We start from the raw sequence: 23,844 nt of genomic DNA on the forward strand, positions 1-23,844 counted from the left end.
AGAGAATGCTACAGCTTGTTCTGGTTCTTCAGAGAACGATGGCCGGCTACCTGTCTCTGGGGCAATTCCTCTCCCCAGACAATCCGGCAGTCCCAGCTGGCCTGATCTTTGTCGTCCCCGTCTGCCTCATACGGCTTCACGATATCCCTGTGCACCGTGTCTCCGACTCCTCCCTCGCCAGCCAGAATCCACCGACGAGCCACCTCCGCCGCCACCGCATCTCCATCTCGCTCGGCATCCAGCGCCAGCAACGCCCCCATCAGAATCCACGCAAGAGTAAACATGACTCGACGACCATCCGCCAGAACTGACGCAACATCCCTGGCCACCTTGCCCTTGAACGCCGTCCAGGCCTGGCCCAACGCCTGCGCCAACTTCTCCCCCCGTATCATGCCGAACACCCGCTCAACCCACCCAGCAAATACCACAAAATTATCCCTCGCCAGCAGGAACCGCACCATCTCGCTGGCCAGCACATTCGTCGTCCCCTCCCAGATACTATTCACCGCGGTATTCCTCAGCAGCCGCGAGACATTGAACTCAGGCTCGTCCGGCTCATCCATATACCCGACACCCCCCATGGCCTCCTGACACTCCTGGATCCCCAGAATCGCCATCTTGCTGATCACCGCCTTGGACACAGCCGTCAACGCCCGGAAGACCACCGTCGCCTCGGCACCCCTCGGCACATGCCCAGGCACTGCTGCAGTGTCCGCAGGATTCTCAATAACCCCCATGACCCCCACCGTAAAGAACCCCAACTGCATCGCCGCCCGCTGCCGCACCTCAACCTCCGCCAGCAGCCGCAAATGCATCGGAATGAGCCAAAGCGGCTCGCCGACTGTGCTGCGCGCGCGCGAAAACGCCCTCGCGATACTCAGCGCGCGGCGCCACGCACCCAGCGAGCCGATGAAGGTGTGCGTGCGGGTGACATTGAGTAAAGGCGCGATGGTCGCGACGCCCTTGTCGCGTTGCCCGACCAGGTGCGCGCGCATGCCCCGCAGCTCCAGCTCCGCGGTGGGGAGTTCCTTGGTCCCGAGCTTGGTTTTGAGGCGGTGGATGCGCACGCCGTTGGTTACTTCGCGGGGTGGCTGGTTGGGGGATGTGATGGTGCGTCGGAGGGGCGCGAGGAAGGTGCTTAGTTTTCCGGACGGGGCGGTTTTGGCGAGGAGGAGGGTGACGTCGGCGTCTGTGGCTGAGGAGAAGAATTTGAAGCCGCTGATGCTGTACTCGCCTTCGCCGAGGGTGGTGGGGTTGGTGGTGCTGGGGGAGGGGTCGTGGGTGGCCCACGTCTCGGTGTTTTGGACGTCGCTGCCGCCGGCGCGTTCAGTCATCCATTGGCCTGAGGTCCAGAAGTCTTCGTTGCGGGAGGTGAGGTGGTTGAAGACGACTCGGAAGGGATGGTCGTCTGGGAGGGATTGTTGCTGTAGTTGTTGGGAGAAGATCAGCGCCGCGCCGTCGGTCATGGCGACGGGGCAGGACGTCAACCCTGACGAAGGCCCGTAGAGATAATTGACGGTGTATTGGACGAGACGGCGGGAGGCGCCGTAGCTATGATCGTAGCCTAATGCCACCACGCTGCTTGGGTTAGTTCTGGGCCTCAGGGAATGAACAGAAGAAATACCCATGTCGAGCACCCCATCGGCTCAGCTGCTTCCAGCCCTCGCTGGTGATCAATCGGTCATAGTCGTATCGCTGGCCCCAGACGTTATATCCCTTGACGTAGGGCTGGTGGCGCTCGGCGTCGGCGCTCCATTCGCGGATTCGAGGCGAGATGGCTTCTTCGCCGAGCTGGGCGAGGTTGGACTGAATGGATTGATAGGTCGATGATGGAAGGTACCCTTTGACGTTAGTTGTTTGTATTTATAATCTGCTGCAAAACTCACATGAAAGCAGGCGATGGAGATTCGTATCGGTTTTATATGTATTTTGCAGCGGCTCGGGGGTGGTGAAGGAGCCCCGGTCCGCGGTGGCAGGCTGCGATGAAGTTGCCGGATCCATAATGTTCTATCAATAGCTTGTCACAATCTGGGGAAATTCTTTACAAAGTAGCGTCTGGGAATGCGGGGACTCAAGGCTTAAGTCAAGTATCACAATGGACCGAGGCATCTGACACTCGGTAACCGTGCGTAGACCCGGTCCAATCACAAGGAATAATATCTAGTATCAGAGATTCACTGTCTCATGCCATATACGGGATATCTCGGATCTAGACTAGTAAGTTATCATAGTATACATCCTGGCAAATCTACTAGTCCTTCGGAAACCCCAGCAGATTTACTGCAGATCCCTTCTTCGACTTCTTCATCTCCCTCTCCAGTCCCATCAGCTGATGCACCGCCATCTGCGCTCCTCGCACCATATAGTCCATGGTGACCACCTCCTCGGGGATGTCTACAAACTGCCCGATGAGCGCCATGTTGGTCATTCCTGGGGGAACCACCTGGGGCCGGTCCCCGTTACTCCTCGGCAGTAAGGGGGACGTCCATCGCGGCATCACACATGGAATGGTGATTGCCTGAGGCAGGATTTCGTCGACTGGGAGATCAAGCTGATGCAGAACCTCTGTCAATATCTCCTCGCCTGAACAAGATAGCATCTGCTTCTTGACGAAGTCCCCTTTGTCCTCTGGGTTCAGCGCGTAGCCCCAGAAAACTCGAACCCCGTCCGGTTGATCCGGGAACAGCGGTTGCCGGGGCAGACTCAGCGTAAGCAACCAGCTGCTATCTCTCAGGGTGACCAACGAGCCCGTCGCAGGATCATCGCCAATGATCTCGAGCATCTTCTCGAAGATAGCCGGATTCCTGACTGTGACGGTAAAGTATCCCACGCGGGACTCGTGCAGTCGCGTACAAAAGTTGTATGCATTGCCGAACTTGGGATGCTTGGTCGCGAGTTCCAGCCACAGCAGCCAGTTCTCGTCGAGGTCTCTCTCGATCTCCATCATCTCTAGCGAGGGTGGCTCCGTGTTCGATCCGTGCGAAGCACCGGACAAGACGGATCCAAGGGAGACGATCATTATATCGTCCGGACCGAGATCAATGGTCACCTCGCGCTCGTCTTTGCGCGTCCGCAGGGCTGTCACGCGGGTAGGATCCTGTGCTGGCTCGACGATGATATCAGTCGTGATGGAGTTGAAGCGAAAATCTACCCCCTCTGCCTGAAGGAAGCGAGCGATCGGGGCGATAACGGAGTCATGGAGGTTGAAGCGGAGACGGTCCAGGGGACGAGGATGATGCGTCTGGATATCATGCGGGAAATGCTGGATGAAACGACGGAACTCGGCCGCGCTGTGACATGGCCGGAAACCGAACCTAATCCTGTTAATATCCTGACGCTGGAGTCCGGAAACAACCTACAGCGTCGCCAGCACCAACCAGTAGTCCGTCCTGAAGAACCCTTCGGAGAAATGCTCTCGGATGCGGGACCGGCCCAGCGCACTCTCCGTCTTGGACGACAGCCGGAATAGGTCCATCCTATCCTTGATCCCCAGATGGAGTCTCCGCCCTTCGATCCGCTGCAGTCCGTTCTTCCGCCGAGCCAGGAACCTCGTCCGCGACGCCTGCTTCGGTACATGTTCTTCAAAGTACTCCTGGATATCGTCCCAGACGCTTTTGCCGGGCCTCTCCGACGGCACCTGCGCGAGTAATTCCTCCATCTGGCTCCCGCAGAACTGAGGGGTACATCCCGCACGAAAGTGGTAGCCCTTCTCGGCATCCCCTTTGCCCACTGATCCCGCGCCTGGTTCGCTCAGTGCTTCGAGGATGTGGATCCTCGACGGAGGCACCTTGGCCTCTCTGACGAGGTGCACAGCCGCGGTTAACGCGGCAGTTCCACTCCCTAGAATCCAGACATCGAGGGAATCAGGTTCGCGAGAGACCGTACTAGGGACTGGGGTGGATGGGTGCGAGGAGAACAGGGACGCGGCTCGTGACGATGGACGGGACATTTTATGGTATCAAGTTAATGCGATCGGGTCAAAAGGGTTTGAATTGATCAGTGAGCCATCCATTTTGTGTTGTATGATTTGAGTTAAACTGTGGCCTGAGTGGTGTCGTCATACCACGACTGTGGAGCTGTGTCCGAATGCGGAAATCAAATGCCACTGATGCAGCCACTCATGCTGCTCAGCAGATTATCTAAGTAGTTAGAGTTCTGATAGTAGATAGGTATTAGGGATTGTTGGTGCTTGGTGCTGTGTGCTTGTACTCCATCAATATAGGGCTGGGTCCTAGATGCACGCCTTGAAGAATCAAACCGCAGACAAAGTCTGGCTTTAAACAGAGTATCTAAACTATCCACCGATAGTCCACAAATTCTATCTTAGAGAATTGCTCTTGATACTATTTCGGGCATCTACCGACGGCCTTGCACCCTGCCGATCTCTCATCTCCACCGTCTAGTGCACCTTAAATACGATCTACAGCGGACCACCATTGGTCCAACTTGATCCTTGTGCCACTTGGCCCGGTAGGATCTCGTATAGCTGCTTAGCGTCCGTCCTAGTTGATCTGTAGAGCCAATCAATCGAGTGTTGACATGCAAAACGCTGAAGGTCTATCATGGCTGAGATTAGATCGCTGAGGCTCAAGCCGCCTATAAACATGACCCCTAGCTCCTTTTCCTTCCCCAGTCTCCACAGAAATTTCCCTTCTCCTCTGCAAAGGCCAAACCCTTGCAGCCAAAATGAAGCCATCGTCCATACTCCTGTTCGTTTCTGGGGCATTCGCCCTTAATCCCCTCCACCCTCTCCGCATTCCCGACAACACCCTCGTCTCCGAACCCACAACAGACGTCGTATCTGACCCCCTAGCCAAACGCTGGACCTGCCCGTCAACCTGCTCAACCAACATCTGCTGCGACAATGGCCTGTGCGTCTGGTCCCTCAGCGACGTCTGCTGCGGAAGCTACTTCTGCAACTCCGGCGAGCACTGCTGCGGAACGGGGTGCATGCCCCACGGCGCGGAGTGCTGCGGCGTACAGGGGTACTGTCCATCGGGGGAGCGATGCATGACTGTCAACGGGAAACTGGGCTGCTGTCCCAACGGGAATTGCGCGCAGGAGAACGCGGTGAATCATTACACGCAGACGGAGAATCAGTACACCACGACCTATCACACGACGACTTATACCGGGGCGGAGTGGACTTGGTACTCGTGGACGGTGACCTGGTATGAACTTTTGGTGGTTTGAAATATGGGAGATGACTGATGAGAATAGGACGTACTGGGTTACGTTTTACACGTACTATATCCCTTCGACGGCTTCGATTCGCACCTCGACTGTCACGACGACGTCGACGGTTGTTTCGGTGCAGGCTAACGACGCGTCGGACGCTTCGTCCTCGTTTACGCGGCTCTCGGCTACGATGACCTTCTATACGCCTGCTAGTGCGACGGATCCGGTAACCCCGACCAATGTGGCGACAACCAGCAGATCAACGTCGACTTCGTCGGCGAATGATGGCAGTAGTAACAGTGGCAGTGGCAGTGGCGGTGTTGGCATTTCGGTCAATGGAGTCACGGGAGGTAATCCCAATGCTGCAAATGCAAACCGCAGACTTGGATGGGAGACTGTGCTGTCTCTGTCTATCGTGCTGGGAACTGGAGCCCTGATGGTATATCTTTAGGGAATGTTGCATTGATACGAACTATATATACCCGCCTAATACTATAGCTTAATGAATGGCGATTTGCCCGTCTGATACCTCTGGGTCCCCTACCCATACCCGCCCATGGGTACCATGTTTTGTTGCCCACAAAACTGAAGCGGATTGTGCCAGCACTCCATCTCTTCCAGTAGTCTATTTAACCCCTGAAGCTATTCTTATACCCCGGTTGTCTTCCTCAAAACCAAGATATTCATTGAACTAAACTAAACTAAAATGGCATCTCCACGCGCAAAACAGCAGTCACGAAACCACCTCCCTCCCTTCCTCCCTGGAGGAAGAACCTGCAAAGCTAACTGATCTTCCTCTTCCGTATCATAACCTGACTACTCCCTGTCGCCCGGTCCTCCAACCCCCGCGGCGTATTCTCCATGTAACTCTCCCTCACTTCGACCGTCACATCTCCCTCCAGGCCATTAACCTGCACCTGATTCAACACGAAGCTGATATCCGGATTCTTTTCCAACGGAACCAACTGGCTCGTACTCCGAGGCACGAGCGTCACAACCAGCAGATCCACGTTCTTGCCCGGTTTCGCCACATCCGGGCCGGAGTACCTTTCCAAGTGCGGGTTAAACCGCTGGTTACTGAGCATACGGGCTCCAGCGCCGAAAATCACGTCATAGGATTCCGCCAAATGTTCTTCTCCTGTGCCGAGGGGAATCGAAATGACGACTTTGTGGATTTGTAGATTCTTCATGCTGTTTTGGTTTGGTAGGAAGGAGAAGATTATATCTATTGGAATCGACCCCCCTCCGGTAGTCGAGGTGACTGGAACGATCGTGTTGCTCGATCCTGCTGTGCCAAGCGGAAATACAAGACCTCCGAAGCGGCCTGGGATTGAGGCAGAGGCAAACACAACCCCTGAGCTGTGAACGGCTCCTGTTCGACGTCTGAGGGTGTCTGCTGAGATAGGGAGCACCTTCCGTGTATTGTGGGGTGGTGGTTCAATGGGGACAGTATGGCGTTTCTCTGCCTTGATCGGCGTGTGGCGGCTCAGCGAGCTTTCAACAACGGCAGTCGGAGAATCGCCCGCAGGGATGGTCGTCTCCGTAGTCTCATATGGTGTTGCAGAATGTACTGCTCTGACGCTTCTCCCGGTTGCCGAACTCGCTGTCAGAGACGGAGCTGAGGGAAGCGGCGGCAAGGGAATGAATCTCGGCGCAGGTCGCGAGATCGGTTTTCCATCCTTGTCATACACAATATCCGGCCTCCTCATGCCTGACTGATCTGACGGCACGGTAATATTTAACGTGCTGATACTGTCCGCGAGTTGGATACCCACCAAGGCCGAACTTGTTCCTGTGTCTGTGAAGTTGCTGCCCATCTCCTGGGTCAAGATGTTTGTGCACGCCTCTGCGAAGCCAGGCAAAACGATCACATTGGTGTCGAAGTCGAAGATCCTGCTTGGGTTGGGCTTGGCCAAGGGCGTTCCCTTGGTTTCGCCCCGTCGCTCGGTCCAGGTTCGCGTGTCTAGTGCAATCCATCGGTCAACTGCCGGCGGATCGGTGGTGGTGTAGACACGGCGGAACTCGAATTCCACTTCGTTTTCTCCGGGAAAGTCCGTGTTGCTGTTTCGACCGAAGTTCTTGCCCATGACGTACCGCTGCTGGTGTGGGGGTTGGGAAATGATGATCTCTGAAAGATCCTGAGAACCTGGCAAGCGGTCCAATAAGCATATCAATACATCCTGCCCAAGGAGGTCGAGCCGCAGCGTCTCCGAGCGAGGGTCCGCTGCGTCAGGCCAGGGGGCGTGGACTTCAAGATTTGGAAAAGCTTGTACGACAGAGCTTCGGAGAAAGAATCCATATGTGGGTGTCTGAGGGAGGAACGGGTGGTCCTTGTCATCGATGTTGTGTGAAAAGTACTGGTTGAGCTGATATTTCAGTGCTTGTCGGACGGCATCGTCCTTTTGCTCCAGGTGATTGCCAGTGCTCAATGCACCATCGATGAGGGCGTCGATCCAATTGGGGTCGATATAGAAAAAGCGGATGGATTCAATCGGCAAATTGATTGGATCCGTGATGAGATAATGAGCTGGGATATTGTAGAGATACATTTTGTCGACAATCCATTTCAAAATGGTACTCCAGTCGGTTGAGTTTGGCACATTGATCTCGTTATAGGGCAAGACCTTCGCGGTGGGCTCAGAGGAACTGGCCCTGGATGACGCCACGGTCTCACTGGCAGCACGGACATTGGAGACGTAGAGACGTCGAGCGTCAGGATCACGCCGAACGGACGTCAAAGGAAGATCCTCGTATTGAGGCCTTGGAGTCTGCCACCGTCGGGCAGGATCCGCTGTTCGTCCGCTGGAAGCAAGCTCACTGGGAATTCTGTTCATCAGAGCAACCGTTTGCTTGAACGAGGCCAAGGCATCGGCCCTGCTGCTAAAATTATCCCCGGCCAAGGTTTTCTTCGTCTCGGGAATGGCATAGATGTTGATGGCATGTCGAATCCTATTGAGGGCCGCTGCAAAGCCCTTGTCGGCAATCGCCAGCGTTCGTCCCAGTTCCCATGCGGTGGAGTAGGTGAGATCCGTCATTCCGAGATGCGAATCTACGATCTGTAGGTTGGTGGAGAAGTTGCTCTGAGAAGGCCAGTCCGCACTCAGCGGGTGCTTGGGCAACGTGGGGGTGAGTGGACCACGGCTAAAAGCCGCCGTTTTCTCACCAGTTTTGGGAAGATAGCGTACAAGACTGTAGCCGTCGCGGACTCGATCGTAGAGGCGTTTTCTGATATTTTTTGCCTTTTCCGGGTCGGTCGACTGCGCCACAAGGAGTCGGTCCAATGCGAAGTCTGGCGCACGCAACGCCGCTGTATCTGGGATTTGGTGCCCAACTTTCCGCATTGCGTCCAAGAAATTAATACTGTCCGGAGGGAGTACAGTGTAGCTCCAGGAGTAAAGAGAAACGAGACCGATTCGCGTGTTTGGGGGATCAGTCATGTTCAAGGTCAGATAATCCTCAACTCCTTCGAGGGAGACCAAGTGGACAATCGCTGATTGCGGCAGGACGACATGTGTGGTGTTTTCGACCGGGGGCCCTGATGGTTCTGGGGTCTTAATAACCCTTTGTGGCCCGTTCTGGGGACCTGCTCGATGGCTGATCACCACGCTATAGACTCCTTGGTCATCGATTATGCCAGTATCGGCCATTTTGCTTGTGTTGATATTTCGCACATGCGCCATGTATCTGTACAGTGTCAGCCAAGTGGCACTGATACCACAACTCATCTCACAAGGAAAACAGATCCTTACTTGTACCGAGAGAGATCCGGTTTTTGATTCGTTGCACCAGTAGGCAAAATGCGCTGGTAGTTTGCATCATAACTGCAGAACAGTCCCTGGAACAGATCACCTCGGAGGAATATCATCCTCGCCGATTCCGTATCAGGGTCATTCTCCCTCACTGGACTTTGGAAGTCAGGCAGATGTTGTACATTTAACATCTGTGTCATGGACATCTTGACGTCCATTGTCAGCTTGGATTGTGTAAGTTCCGTGATGCCTTTCGGCATGGGACCACCCTTCCCGATCGAAGCCAACTCGTCTTGCGTGATCGTCAGCTCATCTTCTGTGAAGACAAGCAACGCCAGCCATGGGACGCTGTTTCTTAAGTTGGGACCTGGCGGTCCCTCAAATCCGGTCACTCCCCGCTCCCAGGGGAGATGGGCCTCACTGAACACGATATGAGGCAGGACCCCACTGTGATCAGCATGCCCTTGCGGAGGATATGTCTGGTGAACAGCTCCGGAGGGCAGAGCATACTGTATTCCATAGACCTCGAAATCCTGCGTGCTGTGTAAGGTCAAGGCATGGTTTGGGTCCGAGCCTGGGGCGGAAAAAGGCGCCTTGATCGTCTGATCGACTGTGATTGTGTGCAAACCAGCTTTCAGACTCGGTGCTGTACATAGATGACCAGTACTCAGCAAGAAGCGCTCGTCGATCAATTCAAATGAAGATCCTGCCGAAGACAGAAGGAAAGAGGTGAGATATACAAAAGTATGAGTTCAATCTGACCTGGCCTGGCGATACCAGAGCAGGAGTATCGTCACCTGGTTCTTGATCCCTGTGCGCAGCTAGATTTTGCCGAATGTTCTGCAGGACTCGGTGTCTGGGATGTGCTCTCGACTCCATTATGATTACATGCCCTCTGGATATGTGGAGGATACGGATGTATAGGTGCAATGAAGAAAAATGGGGGGCGGGAGGAAGGCGCTCCGAATGACGCCCTTCGATTATCCCTTAAACAGATGGAAAAGGCGGGACCTTTTGTACATGATCTTTGGCCCTATTAGAACCAGTGTTATATGGCTCATGGCACATCATTGCGGCCCTGCCAACATGACAAGAGCTTGCACTCTGCCAAATGATACGTCCAATGGTCACATTATACGTCACTATCCTGGGGGAGGCGGGGCTAGCATGAGACCTATATTTCCTTTGTGCAGCATGTTAGTCTGTTCATATCTATCTTCCTCGCAGTTATTATGGAGGCTGTGGAAATGCAGGAGGCTTCCGATGAATTCACCAGTGAGGTTGGCTTGGCCAGGCTGTTCCACGGCTGATGAAAGGGTGACATATGGCTGTCGCTAGAACCGTGGAAACCATCTTCTCTTATCGCGTTCAGACTTTGACGGTGGCAGTTTGGTGTATTTGAGGATGTCACCTCGGGCCTGGGCCCTGACTTACCAGATGCGGCCAGCCGAAACCATTTCCTAGGTGTCGTGATAGAACGAAAACATCCAACAACGCCACTACACTGCTTGGTCAGGCGGTCACAACTTGGAGGCTTTTCCTGGGAACTGCAGAATGGCAGGTTCTAGCGAGTTGCTTTCCGCCAACCAGTGCAAAACTCCAGGATCAGAGGGATAATGAGAAAAACGTCCCGCCCCGATGCCATCCAAACTCTGAAACTATTTCCCCTCCAACAAGTGAACCTACGTTGAGTGATGCAGTGAAAAACTACTTGGTCTGCAGAGAAGAAACACATTGAAAGCAAACACAATGGCGACCACACCAGTAGTATGCGTGCCGATGAAGATCGACGCCTTCGTGCTCAATCCTTCGCTCTGGTCAGTTAGTTGCTTCCTACAAGTTTAATCCTATACATAACAGATCGCAAGAAAGGACACTGAACAGATTGATACTAGCAATGAACTGCCCAAATCCACAATTGCTCCAATCACACAGCCCAACTACACCTTCCTCCGGCTGGAGCCGGAATATGACTATCTCCAACCAGACATCCTACCACATGTTGACCTTCATGCGGCTGGAAAAGTGTCAACTAATTCCCGCCTGACGGACTTGGGGACTGGACACACTCGCGACAATCGCATTGGTGTTTATCTGCATTGGATCCTGCCACGGGTCTACCGAAGTGGAACGGCCACAACGGGCACCGATGCAGAGGGCAAGCCGGTGAGCCATGAAGCGGAAGACATGCGCAGAGCGGCCTCGGGATATCCGCAGGGAGGCAGCGTGGATCCCGACAAGCAAGCGGTCGTATATCGATCTGCGCCGAACAGGTGGCTGATCATCCGGCGGCTGCACATGGACACGGTGCTACCGCCAGAAGCCAAAGCCCGAGTATCTCCATTCCATGCGTTCCTGGTCGAAAGCGATCGGCTGATGAACATCGATGATCTGGGCTCAGGTGTGGATTTGGAGGTGGACGTGTCCCCGTTTATCCAGGGATCCCTCGACGATCTGGAAGGCCAGGCGGAAATATTCATCGGCTACAAAGTGGACGATGCGCTGAAGCCCACGCCGTGGAAGGAAGATAAACTTCCCAAGCGAGTGCCAGTATCGGTCCTCAACTCCTCGAATCAGCTATTCCCAGACTACGTTCCACACAATGGAAATGTCTTCTCCATGGTCGACGACTTCACATATGCCCCGGATGCCAACCACCCGCAGGCGCCCAGGAAGAAATTGTCATCGGCCACGGCCAGTTACCAAGTCTTCGGCTGGCACTCGGATGCGAACATTGCGGATGATCCGTTCCACATCGTGGTCGATCCCACGCTTCCGGCTGCTTCCATCACGCACGCGACCAGGATGAAAGGATGCAAATTCCGGTTTGACTCCACGGTGAAGGAGAACCCGGATGTGACCGACTGGCTGAACCAGCCGGACAGCACCCGCGTCATCTGCCACGGCTCCATGTATGGCGTGAAATTCTCCTCGACTGATTTCAGGGGTGAGAGTCCCAAGGTGAAGATTCCGGCGGACGACCTGGCTGATTCCTTCTCCAAAAATGTGCCCGTGACGATCGGTACGTCACCGCTAGACACGGTGTTGTCGTTCATGCGCGCAAATGTCGATACAGCGACAGAGTCGAACGAGAAGCGAACGCTAGATGATATCAAGGCTCTGCAGTCGATCCTGTTGAAGGGAGAGGAGAGCGCTGATGGGCAGTATGAGGCCCAGGACATGCTCTCGGCCCACAACTTCGCTCCAGCCAAGGATAGCGGTTATCACTGGCAGCTGGTGGGGGAGAATTCCCAGGGACGGCCTACAGAGCCCACCGGAGAGCAGTTGACGTCTCTCAATCGACTCAATGTGTACCAAGAAGCCCTGGATCTGACGCTGCGGGATCTGCGGCTCGAGCGATGGAAGCTGTGGGCGATGTGGTGGGAATACCACACCGTTCTGCCCAGCATCGATCCTCATGTTATCCAGGCCCTGAAAGCGAAACACCAGAAGCAAGCGGATGCAGTGCAGGGCTTGATCGACTCGGCTTTTGGGAAACCAGGAGGCCCCGTTGGCCTTCAGAAACAGATCGACGATATGGCAAGCCAGTTACCCTGTCAGAAATGCTCGCGAGATCGATTCTTCACACTGCGAGACCCGACTCTGTTGGTATCGGGGATCTCGTCGCCCTGGCCGGCGGACTTTCTCGATGACCTGGTGATACGAACACATCCTCAAGTAGCAGCACCGGATACGATGCCGAGCGATGCGGTCGGGGACTGGAAATCATATGCCCCGTTTGTGAAAGCAGTCCGCGACGCCGCCATCTTGCCCACCGCTCCCATGCAGGAAGCTGTCGAACGCCTGATGTTGGAATTCTTCCAGCTTCATCCCTCGGACCCTGGGGAGAGCTCCTCCCCGTCAGTGCCGTCTGGCAAGGTCGCTCCACTGTACAACGACCATGCCGATGGCAAGAAGGGCCCTCGAGACCAATGGCTCGACACGCAGCCGTGGTTTCCGTTGTTCCTCGAGTGGGAGGCGCACTATTACCACATCCCCATGGAGAACTGGCGGTTTGAAAACGTGCCTGCTCTCGACGTGGGCGCCACACGGACGCGATATGGCATTGTGCCTGACAAACGATTGAGCGATCCTGCAGTCTATGATGCCCGCAACATGAGAGTGGTCTCCGGGCGGGTCTTGATACTGCCCCAGCCGTCCTTTTCGCTCAAGGCGCTCATCAAGCAGGTCCTGCTGAGCACGCCTCCCAGCGTGTTGAAACAGGCCATTCCCGACGACAAAGAACGAAACGGCCTGCCGGACGCGGTCGACGGGCTGCAATTCATGTCTGCTCCCCTCGACGGGTTCCGGACGCACCTCCTCACCCAGGCCGAAGGAACGCATGTGAAGCCCGGGCGCCGAGTGCCGGGCCAGCAGATCGTGGCCCTGCCTGGAGCGATCAGCGATGGCATGTTTACCTCCACCGCGGTGGCGCTGATGGACACCGAGACGGGCACGACGCCGTACGCAGGCCAGGTCACCTTTCTCGACCAGACGCATTCGCCGATGAAGCCGGTGACCCACGGCCAATTCATGTTCACCAAGCTTAACGTCATTGATAAATTTGGCCAGGCCGTGAGTGCCATTGATCCCCGCTCGAGCGTCGCTCCGCCGGCATTCTCCCCGGTGCTCAGCGAATACTACCAGCCGCAGCTGTGGAAGACCACCACGGAAGCCAACGTTATCTTTCCGTCAGAAACCCGAACCGACTGCCAGTTTGCGCAGATGCCGCCGTCAATCAACCAGGATGCCCGTCTGAACACGGCGTTTCTGATCCGCGACGAGCCCACGGCCGCCGTTCCCGACCCCCCCTTCCGTCCTGCCGCGGAGTGGGAGTCGCCCATCTGGGGGTGGCTGGTGTTCAATTACGTTGAAGAGGGCGTTCAGATCTTCTTGCCGGACGGCACGTTCTACCGCGAGGTGCGAGTGGGCGGGGTGAATGGCGCGACGGCGCTACCGAAATGGGCGCCGTTTGATCAACCCTCGTCCGTGGGAAGCACGTCGCAGCTCAACAGTTTTGCCGAGTCGCTCCGCAATGCGTCTACCCTGCACGACTTTCTCGCATCCATCGGATCCGGCCTGGACGCCGTCCCGGAGGCCCCGACGGACTACGCTCAATACATGGCCGCCATCACGGGCAAGCCACTGGCCCTCGTGAATATTGGAGTGTCTTTGGAACTGGCGACCGATCCTCTTGAGAACCAGGCCACCACGAACACCACACCGCCGGAAAAGGAACTGCTGGCTTACCAATTCAGCGTGAAGCTCGGCGACGCCGACCGCGTCTACGACGGCCTCGTCGGGTTCTACGATGCGGCGGGCAACACGTTCAATTCGCACGACGAGACGTGGAGCGGTCCGGCTCCAGGCTTCGAGGCGGATTTCTCTACGCTGTATACGTATTTCCCCAGTGGGCCGTCCACGGCACGAATCGACGATGCGACCACCCCTCGCTGGCTGACTCTGTCGCCGTACAAGCTGCCGAACACGCTAGATCCGGCGGCGATGCATGGCCAGCGGATGGGAGCCATGAAGGTCGTCACGGCCATTACAGATCCATTCACTGCGATCCATGCGTACAGCGGCATTCTGCCCATTGCTTCTCTCCAGCTGCCACCGTGGAGTGTGCAGCTGGCGCTGCAGCGGATGACGACGTTCTTCTCGTTGGGACCGCTGGTCATCACGAGTCCTTCTCTGCATGACAGCTACAGGACCGCGCGCAAACTGGATCAATCAGCGCCTCCGGTGCCTCAGAGCCAGATCCCCGCGGGATCGCATGGCACGGCTCCTCCGGGCACGGGCATTCCCATCCCGGCCATCCAGAGTGCGGACTGGCGCTGGCTGCAGCCGTTCTTTGTCGACGATCGTGCCGGAGATGACGGACATGGCAAGGGGAAGAGGGAGACGGAGTGGAATGGGGTGGGCATTGAAGCGTTGGACGGTAAGGCACGGCTCGAAGGGGGTCCGTATACGGCGGTGGAGGGATATCTCCAGATGATGAAGGCTATGAATATCGACGGGAAGAAATGAGACGAGGCGTGATTCATATTTCTGGGTAACCTTTTTGAATAGCATGGCACTTTCCATTCCATATCCTCGTTCCAAGTGTTTTTAAGTTATTATCTACTTTCTCACTAAGAGATCCATCGCGACAACCCCCGACAAAGCCACCACCCACGACACGCTCACCCACTTGTAGCCCACATCGAATCTCCATCCTGCAACCAGTGCGGTTGTGCCGCTGCCGCTGGCGAAATCTCCATTCGGCGGATTGACGTTGACGAGAACATTGCCTCCGATCATTGCGGCAAGAAAGAGGGCAAACGCCGCGATAAGACCGAACAGACGGACGCCGATATGTAGGATTCTGTCTAGGCGGATAGACGATCTGACATGCCAAAGGTTTCTTCGGTGTACCATGGAGTCCGGCTGTGCCTCGGCGTTGGTGTTGTCCAAATCACTCGTGGTCGTGTTTTCGGTCCTCTCTTTCTCCTCTGGCAATAATGAATAGCAATCCACAGCAGAGAAAATACTCATCCCCAGCGACACCACCATCGCCACTCCGGCAAATGTACATCCCACGATGAGCAGTCTAGCTGTCAGATTCAGCTGTTGACAAAACGCATCCGAGTCCCCATTGTCAGCATCGCAGGATCTGCCTGGAGCGGTGAACCGGTCACACTCCTCATGCCAGACATTGGTGGTCCTGTTCAGGTAGTCGCTGCAGTGGGCGAAGGGGGACCGGTGCAGCGGTCCATGATCTTGAGCCGGAAAGTCGTGAGTGATGTTTTCGCGCCAGACCCATGCGTTGCTGAGGGTTGCTTTGATGGCGTAGGCGAAGGAAACCGCCAACAGGGTCAGCGGGATGAGGGAGAGAAGGGCCCTGAGGAAATGGGAATAGGAATTGCGACGATGATGCATTTCTGCCACCCTATATAATATCCGCGAGAGTCTTGACAAGAGCAAAATGGGTGGTGCTGGTATTGGTTGTTTTATTTTCAAACTGGGTCCGTACTACATACAGTGCCCTTTCAGTTTAATATTTAATAAGTAACAAAGGCTAGAAGCCTAGAACCTGGTCTTTACATCGGCTGAAATGGGAATCTAGATTGTCAGTGTATCACCAGACCTAGTAAGCTGCATGCGGTCTGAGAGTTTATCTATCTATAAAGACTATAATAGGCTATGACGTGAATGATTTTTAAAACCGTATCATAAAATACAAGGAAGAAATGCATTGGTCGGCTATCGTGGCCTGGATGCGTTCTGATCATCCGCATGCAGACAGTCCCACGTCAACGTCAGGAATTGTCAACGTCAGGAATTGCCATCGTTCAGGCAGCCCAGGACAGAAAGTGGCCTGGATTATAGCCTCGGGCTGCCCACTGGGTGACTGATGGGACCACTTGTCGCAATATCGATCTAATCCAAGTCACCATCATGGCCAACTTTGGCGTGGATACCATCCACCTTAACGTGGGCGTCGGCGACTGCGAGATTGTCCTCCAGGTCGACCTCTCCGACTCGACTCGCCTGCCCAAGATCGTCAAGGCCGTCTTGATCGACGGGGGATATCCCACCTGGTTCCGCGGGCGCGCCGTCGAGACCATTAACAAATTTATTAAATTTGGATGCCGCCGTCGGTATCGCCTCCCCGATGGTGATACCACGCTTATGTTGGACGCGATTGTCATCACCCACTGGGATCAGGACCACTATGGCGGCATCGTCTGCGCGATGGAGCAGGATCTCCAACAAGCGATCCTCAACGATGTCGTGAATAGAGGACACAAGGATCAGCTTCTGGCCAAGAACCGCTGTTCCTTTCTACGTTATGGGCCAGATACCGCGTCGGGAGCCCGGGGCCCACCCCTGACCACCGTGTATGTGCCATATTGGACTCCGATCCCTCCGCAAAAGGCCCCGCATAGTTTGCTCGAGCTGCAGGAGGAGGCCTTGATCCATTACTTGGCAGTAGATGTGACTCCTTTCGCCGTCTTTGGAGATCGATGGTGGATGGGCAAGGTAGCCCTTCTCCGGAGTACCTACGTCGAGAACATCGGCCGTGACCTGTTCACGGATGTCTGGGCTGGCAACCCGGCCACTCCCCTCGTGCAGGCGACCTTCGCAACGCCCAGAGACCTTGCAGTGGCACTGAAACTGCGTGGATGCCCGGGCGGAAGGCCGGCCCTCGCCATCGTGGGTTGTCAAAGAGAGAACATTGTCCCGCCGGCCCCCTCTTCCTCCTCCCGGACGCTTCCCCGGGCTCCATCGCCATCTTTTACCTTGCCCTCCAACCCCCCAGTGCCGGTGCGCCCCCATCGCCCTGTGCTTCGGATGGTCAACCGCCCGGAGGTCAAGGATGAAGCCGACACCACCAATGCAGCCTCCATTATCTGCGTCGTCATCTGGGTCGACACCGGTGTTATTGGGCACTTTATGGGCGGCGATGCCTTCTGGACACAGGAGATTCCGCTGGTCAAGTGGATTGCTGGGCCGCCTGAATCCACTTCAAGGATCGGAGCCGTCAAACTGAGCCATCATGGATCAGCGTCGTCGACCCCAACAACCCTCTTTAGCTCGCTCTGCCCGAGATCGATCATTGTCTCGGCGTATGATGATTACTATCACCCTCGTGAGTCGTGTCGAGCCCTATTTCATTTTGAGGTTTCCCATGCCCCTGTATTCTTTTTTTAACGATTCCTAGGTTGGGAGATTATACTCTGGCTCGACGCATATATACGAACAACCACACTGCGCGGTCCCATGCGGCTGTACTCAATGGTGTATCCCTACTATCTGAACGCAGTGGTTAGCGCTTCAGGCACGGTCTCGACCAGCGCCAAAGCAAATCAGCCCGTAGCCAGCGCCATCATTCCGACGAAGTCCAAAGATATTCAAGCCTTCCAGACGAGCCTGGGCAACCTCATCAGCGCCTTCACCGGTAGTAGTGCATGGACTGGCTTCACCTTTACCGAATTCATGGCGACCTACACGGACACGCCCCAGGTGGGGTTGGATTACCTTGTTTTGAAGGTTCACGATGCCTGGCGGAATCTTAGCGATGTCACAGCGCGGCAAAATATTTGGGGTAAGCTCCCCCAACGCAGGTTCTAGGGCCGAATGGAAGGGAAAAGGAAACTGGCTCAATGCTTTTAGATCCGTTCTCCATGCAATCCATTTTTTATCAACTTGTCCGGACGCGGGCCGCACCGGATGAGGACGGCGAGGTGGTGACCCAAAACAAGGACTTCTGGTTCAAGCAGCAAGCAGGAAGGAAGAAGAAAACAGTGCGTAGGCCGCCCAAGGCAGTCTCGTTTGTGCGGACCAACCCCAGACCGGCGAGGGCAGCCGTGCGGGCAAAAGAGGCGACACAGATCCGAATTGAGCAAGCCAGGAAGGCCATGTTGGCGAGGCAAGTGCAGATAAGCGGTGCCCAGGATGAGGTGAAAAATGCGATGCAGCCTGCCGATCTAGAAGAAGGAGATAAAGGTGTGGAAGCCGGCGGCCTACAGCAACCCTTCAGCGGCGCATTTGGTAAAGTGGCAGTGGCAGTGGCAGCGGCAACACCGGCAGACGAGACTCCAGTCACATACCCAACCTCCGGATATTATATTTGCATTGACGCGGCCATTGTCACTTCGGCATCCAATGTTCTTTCTCTCTCCCACACCGGAGACCAGGCAAGTCTCAACAACTTGATTGACAGCCTGAACACCGGAGTGCTTGCCCTTTCGGCTGCTCCAGATTCCGCAGGGCAGGCCCTCCTCGATGGGACCACGGAGGCAGGCTGCGATGAATGGTTTTTCTGGCTTTCCAGTGCCATCGGAGCAACGTCCGTCAAGGCCGTTAGACACCAGTCGGATCCGTCCAGTTCTCCAGTATCATCCTTTACTATCAGCACTATCGACCCTTGGGCGCTCACCTTCAGCACCGAGGGGATTGCACTGGCCTTCCACAGCAACGACCTCCCGGTCATTCCACCCATTGGCTTCCAAGTCGATCAGAATACTTTGATTCTCGGCCTGGAGAAGCACGATCTCGCTGCCATCTGGACATTGGACAGGGTCCTGGATTTCATGGGAATCGAAAATCAGGTTCTCCTGGGCCTCTCGTCCGCGTTTCCAATCGTCCCTGACTTCACTCCGGGCACGCGGAACGCCATCTGGTTCACGCCTTGCGCCTCCTACCGCACGGTGATGCGTCTTCAGTTCAAATTTAGTGACCCAGTAACGTGGAACAGCTGGATGACTACCCTCCATCTGACAAACATCACCTTCTCCGAACCCAAGCTCGTTCTGAAACGGACCGTGACTCGCTTCGAGATCCCAGGCGACTTCGAACTTTATGTCGATTCGGAGCTGATGGTAACGACCACAGTATCCGTCGTCCAGAACAACGCGGCTTCCCCAGTCGATGCGGTGTTGATTTTCGATCCGAGCTTCACCACACTCGTGCTTCAGCCGCGCAGTGGCAGTCTCTCCGACATTTTTGCCTGGCTCATCACGGCGTTGCACTTGGACGCCGTGGAGGCGAATGCTGTCAATGATGTATCGAACTGGCTTGCGGCCGTGTCGAGTCATTTGCCATCGGTGAGAGAAGTGCAAGTCATGCTCGACACCAGCGGTATCCTCATGTTTCGCGTCAAGTTCGTGTTGGAGGTTGATTTTGGTAAGGATCCAGGTAATGCAGCAGATAAGAAGGTTGCCTTCATTGTGAGTTCTCCCCTGATATGAACGCATTTTGCTAAGAAAAAGAAAGGCTGCTGATTCTGGCAGTTTACATACACATACAACACGTCCGAGCCAAAACACATCGTGTCCGGCTCTCTGTGGACTCCAGTCTTTGCCGCTGACTTGCAATCCTCTCTTCCTCTCCGGTTTGATCCGATTTATGAGGATTTCCAGACCAACGACGGCGTGCCTCCAGAGTACCGCAACTTCCTTCATCTCTCGGCCCTGTTTCCGGATCTCCAGGTGGTTAACGTCCCAGCGGAGCTGAATCTAGAGGTCTTCGACCTGGAGGTCTCGCTCAGCTCGGATAACTTGTACATCTCCGGCACCCTCATCCGTGATCCTACTATTCAACCAGAGCATTTCGCCCTCGACAGCGTTACCTTGGGAGCTGCATACTACTTTGCCAAACCCGCATCTCCAGGGCACTCCGCCCGGAATGCATCCAGCACTGTGAATTTCTCCGCCCAGATTTCCATGCTAGGCCACACTCCCAAAGACAATGCCACACTACTAGCCTCCATTGATTACGTCTCAAACGACTCAGAAGATAGCACTTGGCACTTGCATGGCGGCCTGCGAAGTGTGACGATGGGGACGCTGGTGTCTTTGTTCCCCGGTGGAGACCGACAGTCGGTGATGGATCTGGCAGAGCACTTTTCCATCTCCTCGCTGAACCTGGATTATATCTACTCGTCGTCGGGCAAAGGCAGTCAATTCCAGGCCGAGGCGGTTCTTATCCTCGACGTCTTTCAGCTCAGCATGGATTTCACCTGGCAAGCAGGAAAGGCCTGGTCCATCGTGTGCACGCTGCAGGCGTCTCCTGGAGTTGACACAACGTTTATCCAGGTTTTGAAAGCCGTGATGCCCGATTCAGCGGTCACTGACATGATTCCGAACTTTGCGAACTTCCGCATCAGCTCTGCGGACTCCTCGCAGAACGGAACACGGCTGACTTTCAATATGGACAAAACCGCCAATTATATCACGGCTGTCTTGACGCTCTTCTTGAAGGGCAATGGAGACGATCCGGATATCACTTGCAGCCTGATTCAAATCAAGGAACCAACCGTCACCACAGGAAGTGGGGCGCCGAAACCTGCTGCTACCAAGCGTCTCCTCCGGGTTACTGTCGGCTCTATACCGTGGGGAGACATCTCGTCCATCCCTCTGGTGGGAAAGATTCAGAAACCTTTTGATGAATTAGATTATATCTGGGTGCACGATGACAGCAATGTAGGCCTGACTCGGGATGATATCACCTGTATCAACTCGATCCCAGAACCACAGCGCATCTACGTCCACGACACAAAGCCCAAACCCGCAGGAAGTGATGTATTGCTGGTGACAGGGTCGCATTTCTTGGTCGTTGGCCAGGACAAGAGTGTACCGGCCGGGCAATCTGCTCTCCTGGATTATGTCTTCGGGCATGCCGCGCAGACACCAGGACCACAAAGTGATTTAGGACCGGCTGAGCCGTCCGGCGGCACGACCATGGCGAAACTGGACTCCCACCAGGGGCCACTGTCCGTCAAGAATTTTGGCTTGCGATACAGTGACAGCACGCTGCACATCGTATTCGACGCAACAGTCAAGCTCGGGCCTATCGAATTTGCGCTTCTCGGGTTCAGCATTGGCCTGCAGTTCTCACAGGGCATCGATCTTCGGACTCTGTACAAAGCACATCTCAGTGTTTCTCTACAGGGCATGGAATGTAGCTATGCCGAGCCACCGATGATACTTGCAGGAATCTTCGAAGATCTGTCCACCGACACCATGACAAAGTACATTGGCGGGGTCGATTTCCAATTCGAACCCTATAGCTTCCTAGCGGTTGGCTCATACGGTGAACTCAAGGATGCCACCGGCAGTATGTTGTTCAAATCGGTCTTTGTCTTCGCCAAACTCGATGGTCCCCTTATTGAGTTCGAGTTTGCCGAGGTTTCCGGCATCACGGCTGGTTTTGGCTATAATTCTGCGTTGCGGTTCCCGTCTCTGCCTGAGCTTCCGTCTTTTCCATTCGTGAGCAATCCATCGGGTCTCTCCACCACCGATCCTGTGGAGTTGCTGCAGGCCCTGACCTCGGATGGCGCGCAAAACCCCAGTCCTGGGTGGGTGTCGATGCGGAATGGCAGTATCTGGCTTGCGGCGGGTCTGGAGGTGAAAGCTTTCCAGATCCTCAGTGTCAATGCGATTGTCGTGCTGGAGTTCAATCCGTATGTCAGTCTGGGTCTCTTTGCCAAAGCGGCTGCCTCCATGCCTGCTGCCACGGACGGGAAACCGCTACCCCCTGGGGAGTCGTTCTTGTATGTCGAGCTCGGGCTGGCGGCCGCGATCGATTTTCACGCGGGGACGATGCGCGTAGAAGGCAGCCTGACGCCAAACTCGTACGTGCTGAACCCAATGTGCCATCTGAGCGGCGGGTTTGCCCTTTGCTATTGGTTTCAAGGATCCCAGCATGAAGGCGACTGGGTGTTCACCATTGGAGGCTACCATGCCGCCTTCCAGCCCCCCGACCATTATCCAAGACCGGATCGGCTCCAAATTCAATGGTACGTGGGCGGTGGGCTCAATATCACCGGCCAAGCGTATTTTGCAATCACGCCAAAGGTCTGCATGGGCGGTGGATTGCTCTCTGCGTGTCTGGATCTGGTATGCTTAACCCCCTTTCTGTTCTTCCTCTTCTTCAGCAATATTGACCGGATCACAGGGCCCCTTGCATGCATATTTCGACGCGTGGGCCGACTTCCTGATGACATACAAACCATTCTATTTCGTCGGCGACGTCGGTGTCCAGGTCGGTGTGGAGTTTACGCTCGATCTCTGGATCTGCACGATCCACATCAACGTCCACATCGGAGCCGCCCTGAATCTCTACGGCCCACCCTTCGGCGGTGAGGTCTGGGTCGACTTCTGGGTCTTTGGATTCAGTATCCATTTCGGTAATGACAGAGTCGATCAGGCTGCGCTCACTCTACCCCAGTTCTATCAGTTGTTGTTGCAACAGGAAGCGCCTCATACCACTCCCACTGGAAGCACGAACAGTGACCACGTTCTGTCGATCGAGGCCGGTCGACAAATCATCAACAGCGGCGGCGAGAGCACGGATGTCCCCGAGGGAGAGCCGTGGAAAGTCAAATCCCAGGGATTTATCTGCAGAGTACAGTCGCGATTTGCCATCGAGTCGGCAGATGTCAATGGTGTTTCGCCGGTGACTACCAAGACTCGGATATATTCAAAACCTATGCATCTCACAGCTCCAGATCCCAGTCGCAAGATTCCGGATGAGCATATAACATCTGCCATGAAGATCACCATCAAGGGGCATGACGATGCGATGGGGACTTTCACTTGTAAGGAGGTCTATAAAAAAGTTCCGCAGGCTTCCTGGGGCAGTTGTATGTTATGTCTAATGTTTTCTTTTTGTGCATTGTTACATTCCATCTTAGACACGGTTAACTAACAGGACAAAAAAAAAAAAAAATAGACGACCCCAACTCCGACCCTCTATTAACCCACAATGGCAACGATGCCCTTCTCGACCACTCCGCCGATCTAACCACCGACCGTATCATGGGCATCTCAGTCATCGCCCCGAAACCCTTCCTTCCTTTAGACCCCATCCAGCCATTCGACGCCCTGGCCGCGGACTCCCTCCCTGTGCTGCCAGACGACAGCGACACCTACCGTCCTGCATTTCTTTCCACTCTCGCCTGGGCGAATGACGCCTGGACGCCGCAGCCGCATCCGGCCGGCGTAGCCTCCGACAACGAGATCCTGTGGAAGCTTGCAGAAACTGCTTGGCAAGCTGCCACGGACCTGGGTGATGACGGAACCGGAAAGAAGATCCTGGGCTTGGCTGATGTTGTGGAGGATTGGAAGGACGTGATGGGGTGGAGTGGGGGAATCGATGCTGAGATTCCCACGCAGGTGATGAATAGGTTCGAGCAGCTTTATATGAGTGCGCCGTTTGTGGGTGTTGTTTGATGGCTGATGGAGTTTGTCCCGTTTCGGATTCGGTATGAGGTTATAATTTGGAAAAATCGAAATCTGTACGGAAGAGAGAATGTGACCCATGGACTGACTCCTTTATTCTAACCCTGAGTTAAAGAATCTCCGTAACTCCTTTCATGGCTGCCGTCGCCTGACCTATACCCCTTTTTATCTCAGCGCCACGGATCCTA

At 55.1% G+C, this 23,844-nt stretch overlaps 7 protein-coding genes across 7 annotated transcripts; 3 read left to right on the forward strand and 4 right to left on the reverse strand.

The window, feature by feature from the left end:
• Nucleotides 1-8: 8 nt before the first annotated feature.
• Nucleotides 9-2,001, reverse strand: Aspvir_004113 (putative acyl-CoA dehydrogenase; the record flags this gene model as incomplete). The annotated part of the gene is made up of 3 exons (XM_043267349.1): nt 9-1,578; nt 1,625-1,841; nt 1,887-2,001. The coding sequence occupies 3 exons, from the start codon at nt 1,999-2,001 to the stop codon at nt 9-11; spliced, it is 1,902 nt and encodes a 633-aa protein (XP_043123284.1).
• A 250-nt stretch (nt 2,002-2,251) lies between these two features.
• On the reverse strand, nt 2,252-3,949 carry Aspvir_004114 (oleate hydratase; the record flags this gene model as incomplete). The annotated part of the gene is made up of 2 exons (XM_043267350.1): nt 2,252-3,290; nt 3,360-3,949. 2 exons carry the CDS (start codon nt 3,947-3,949, stop codon nt 2,252-2,254), a joined length of 1,629 nt encoding a protein of 542 aa, XP_043123285.1.
• Nucleotides 3,950-4,686: 737 nt separating this feature from the next.
• Aspvir_004115 (putative GPI anchored protein) lies at nt 4,687-5,629 on the forward strand (the record flags this gene model as incomplete). Its single annotated transcript, XM_043267351.1, has 2 exons — nt 4,687-5,171; nt 5,221-5,629. 2 exons carry the CDS (start codon nt 4,687-4,689, stop codon nt 5,627-5,629), a joined length of 894 nt encoding a protein of 297 aa, XP_043123286.1.
• A 331-nt stretch (nt 5,630-5,960) lies between these two features.
• On the reverse strand, nt 5,961-9,806 carry Aspvir_004116 (uncharacterized protein; the record flags this gene model as incomplete). Its single annotated transcript, XM_043267352.1, has 3 exons — nt 5,961-8,862; nt 8,928-9,573; nt 9,668-9,806. 3 exons carry the CDS (start codon nt 9,804-9,806, stop codon nt 5,961-5,963), a joined length of 3,687 nt encoding a protein of 1,228 aa, XP_043123287.1.
• An 870-nt stretch (nt 9,807-10,676) lies between these two features.
• Aspvir_004117 (uncharacterized protein) lies at nt 10,677-14,957 on the forward strand (the record flags this gene model as incomplete). Its single annotated transcript, XM_043267353.1, has 2 exons — nt 10,677-10,744; nt 10,823-14,957. 2 exons carry the CDS (start codon nt 10,677-10,679, stop codon nt 14,955-14,957), a joined length of 4,203 nt encoding a protein of 1,400 aa, XP_043123288.1.
• Nucleotides 14,958-15,050: 93 nt separating this feature from the next.
• Aspvir_004118 (uncharacterized protein) lies at nt 15,051-15,848 on the reverse strand (the record flags this gene model as incomplete). The annotated part of the gene is made up of 1 exon (XM_043267354.1): nt 15,051-15,848. The coding sequence occupies one exon, from the start codon at nt 15,846-15,848 to the stop codon at nt 15,051-15,053; it is 798 nt and encodes a 265-aa protein (XP_043123289.1).
• A 519-nt stretch (nt 15,849-16,367) lies between these two features.
• Nucleotides 16,368-23,647, forward strand: Aspvir_004119 (uncharacterized protein; the record flags this gene model as incomplete). Its single annotated transcript, XM_043267355.1, has 6 exons — nt 16,368-17,562; nt 17,635-18,018; nt 18,087-19,642; nt 19,706-22,312; nt 22,371-23,058; nt 23,148-23,647. The coding sequence occupies 6 exons, from the start codon at nt 16,368-16,370 to the stop codon at nt 23,645-23,647; spliced, it is 6,930 nt and encodes a 2,309-aa protein (XP_043123290.1).
• Nucleotides 23,648-23,844: the final 197 nt, after the last annotated feature.

The sequence above is a fragment of the Aspergillus viridinutans genome, assembly GCF_018404265.1.
Source record: "Aspergillus viridinutans IFM 47045 DNA, scaffold_2, whole genome shotgun sequence".
NCBI lineage: Eukaryota > Fungi > Ascomycota > Eurotiomycetes > Eurotiales > Aspergillaceae > Aspergillus > Aspergillus viridinutans.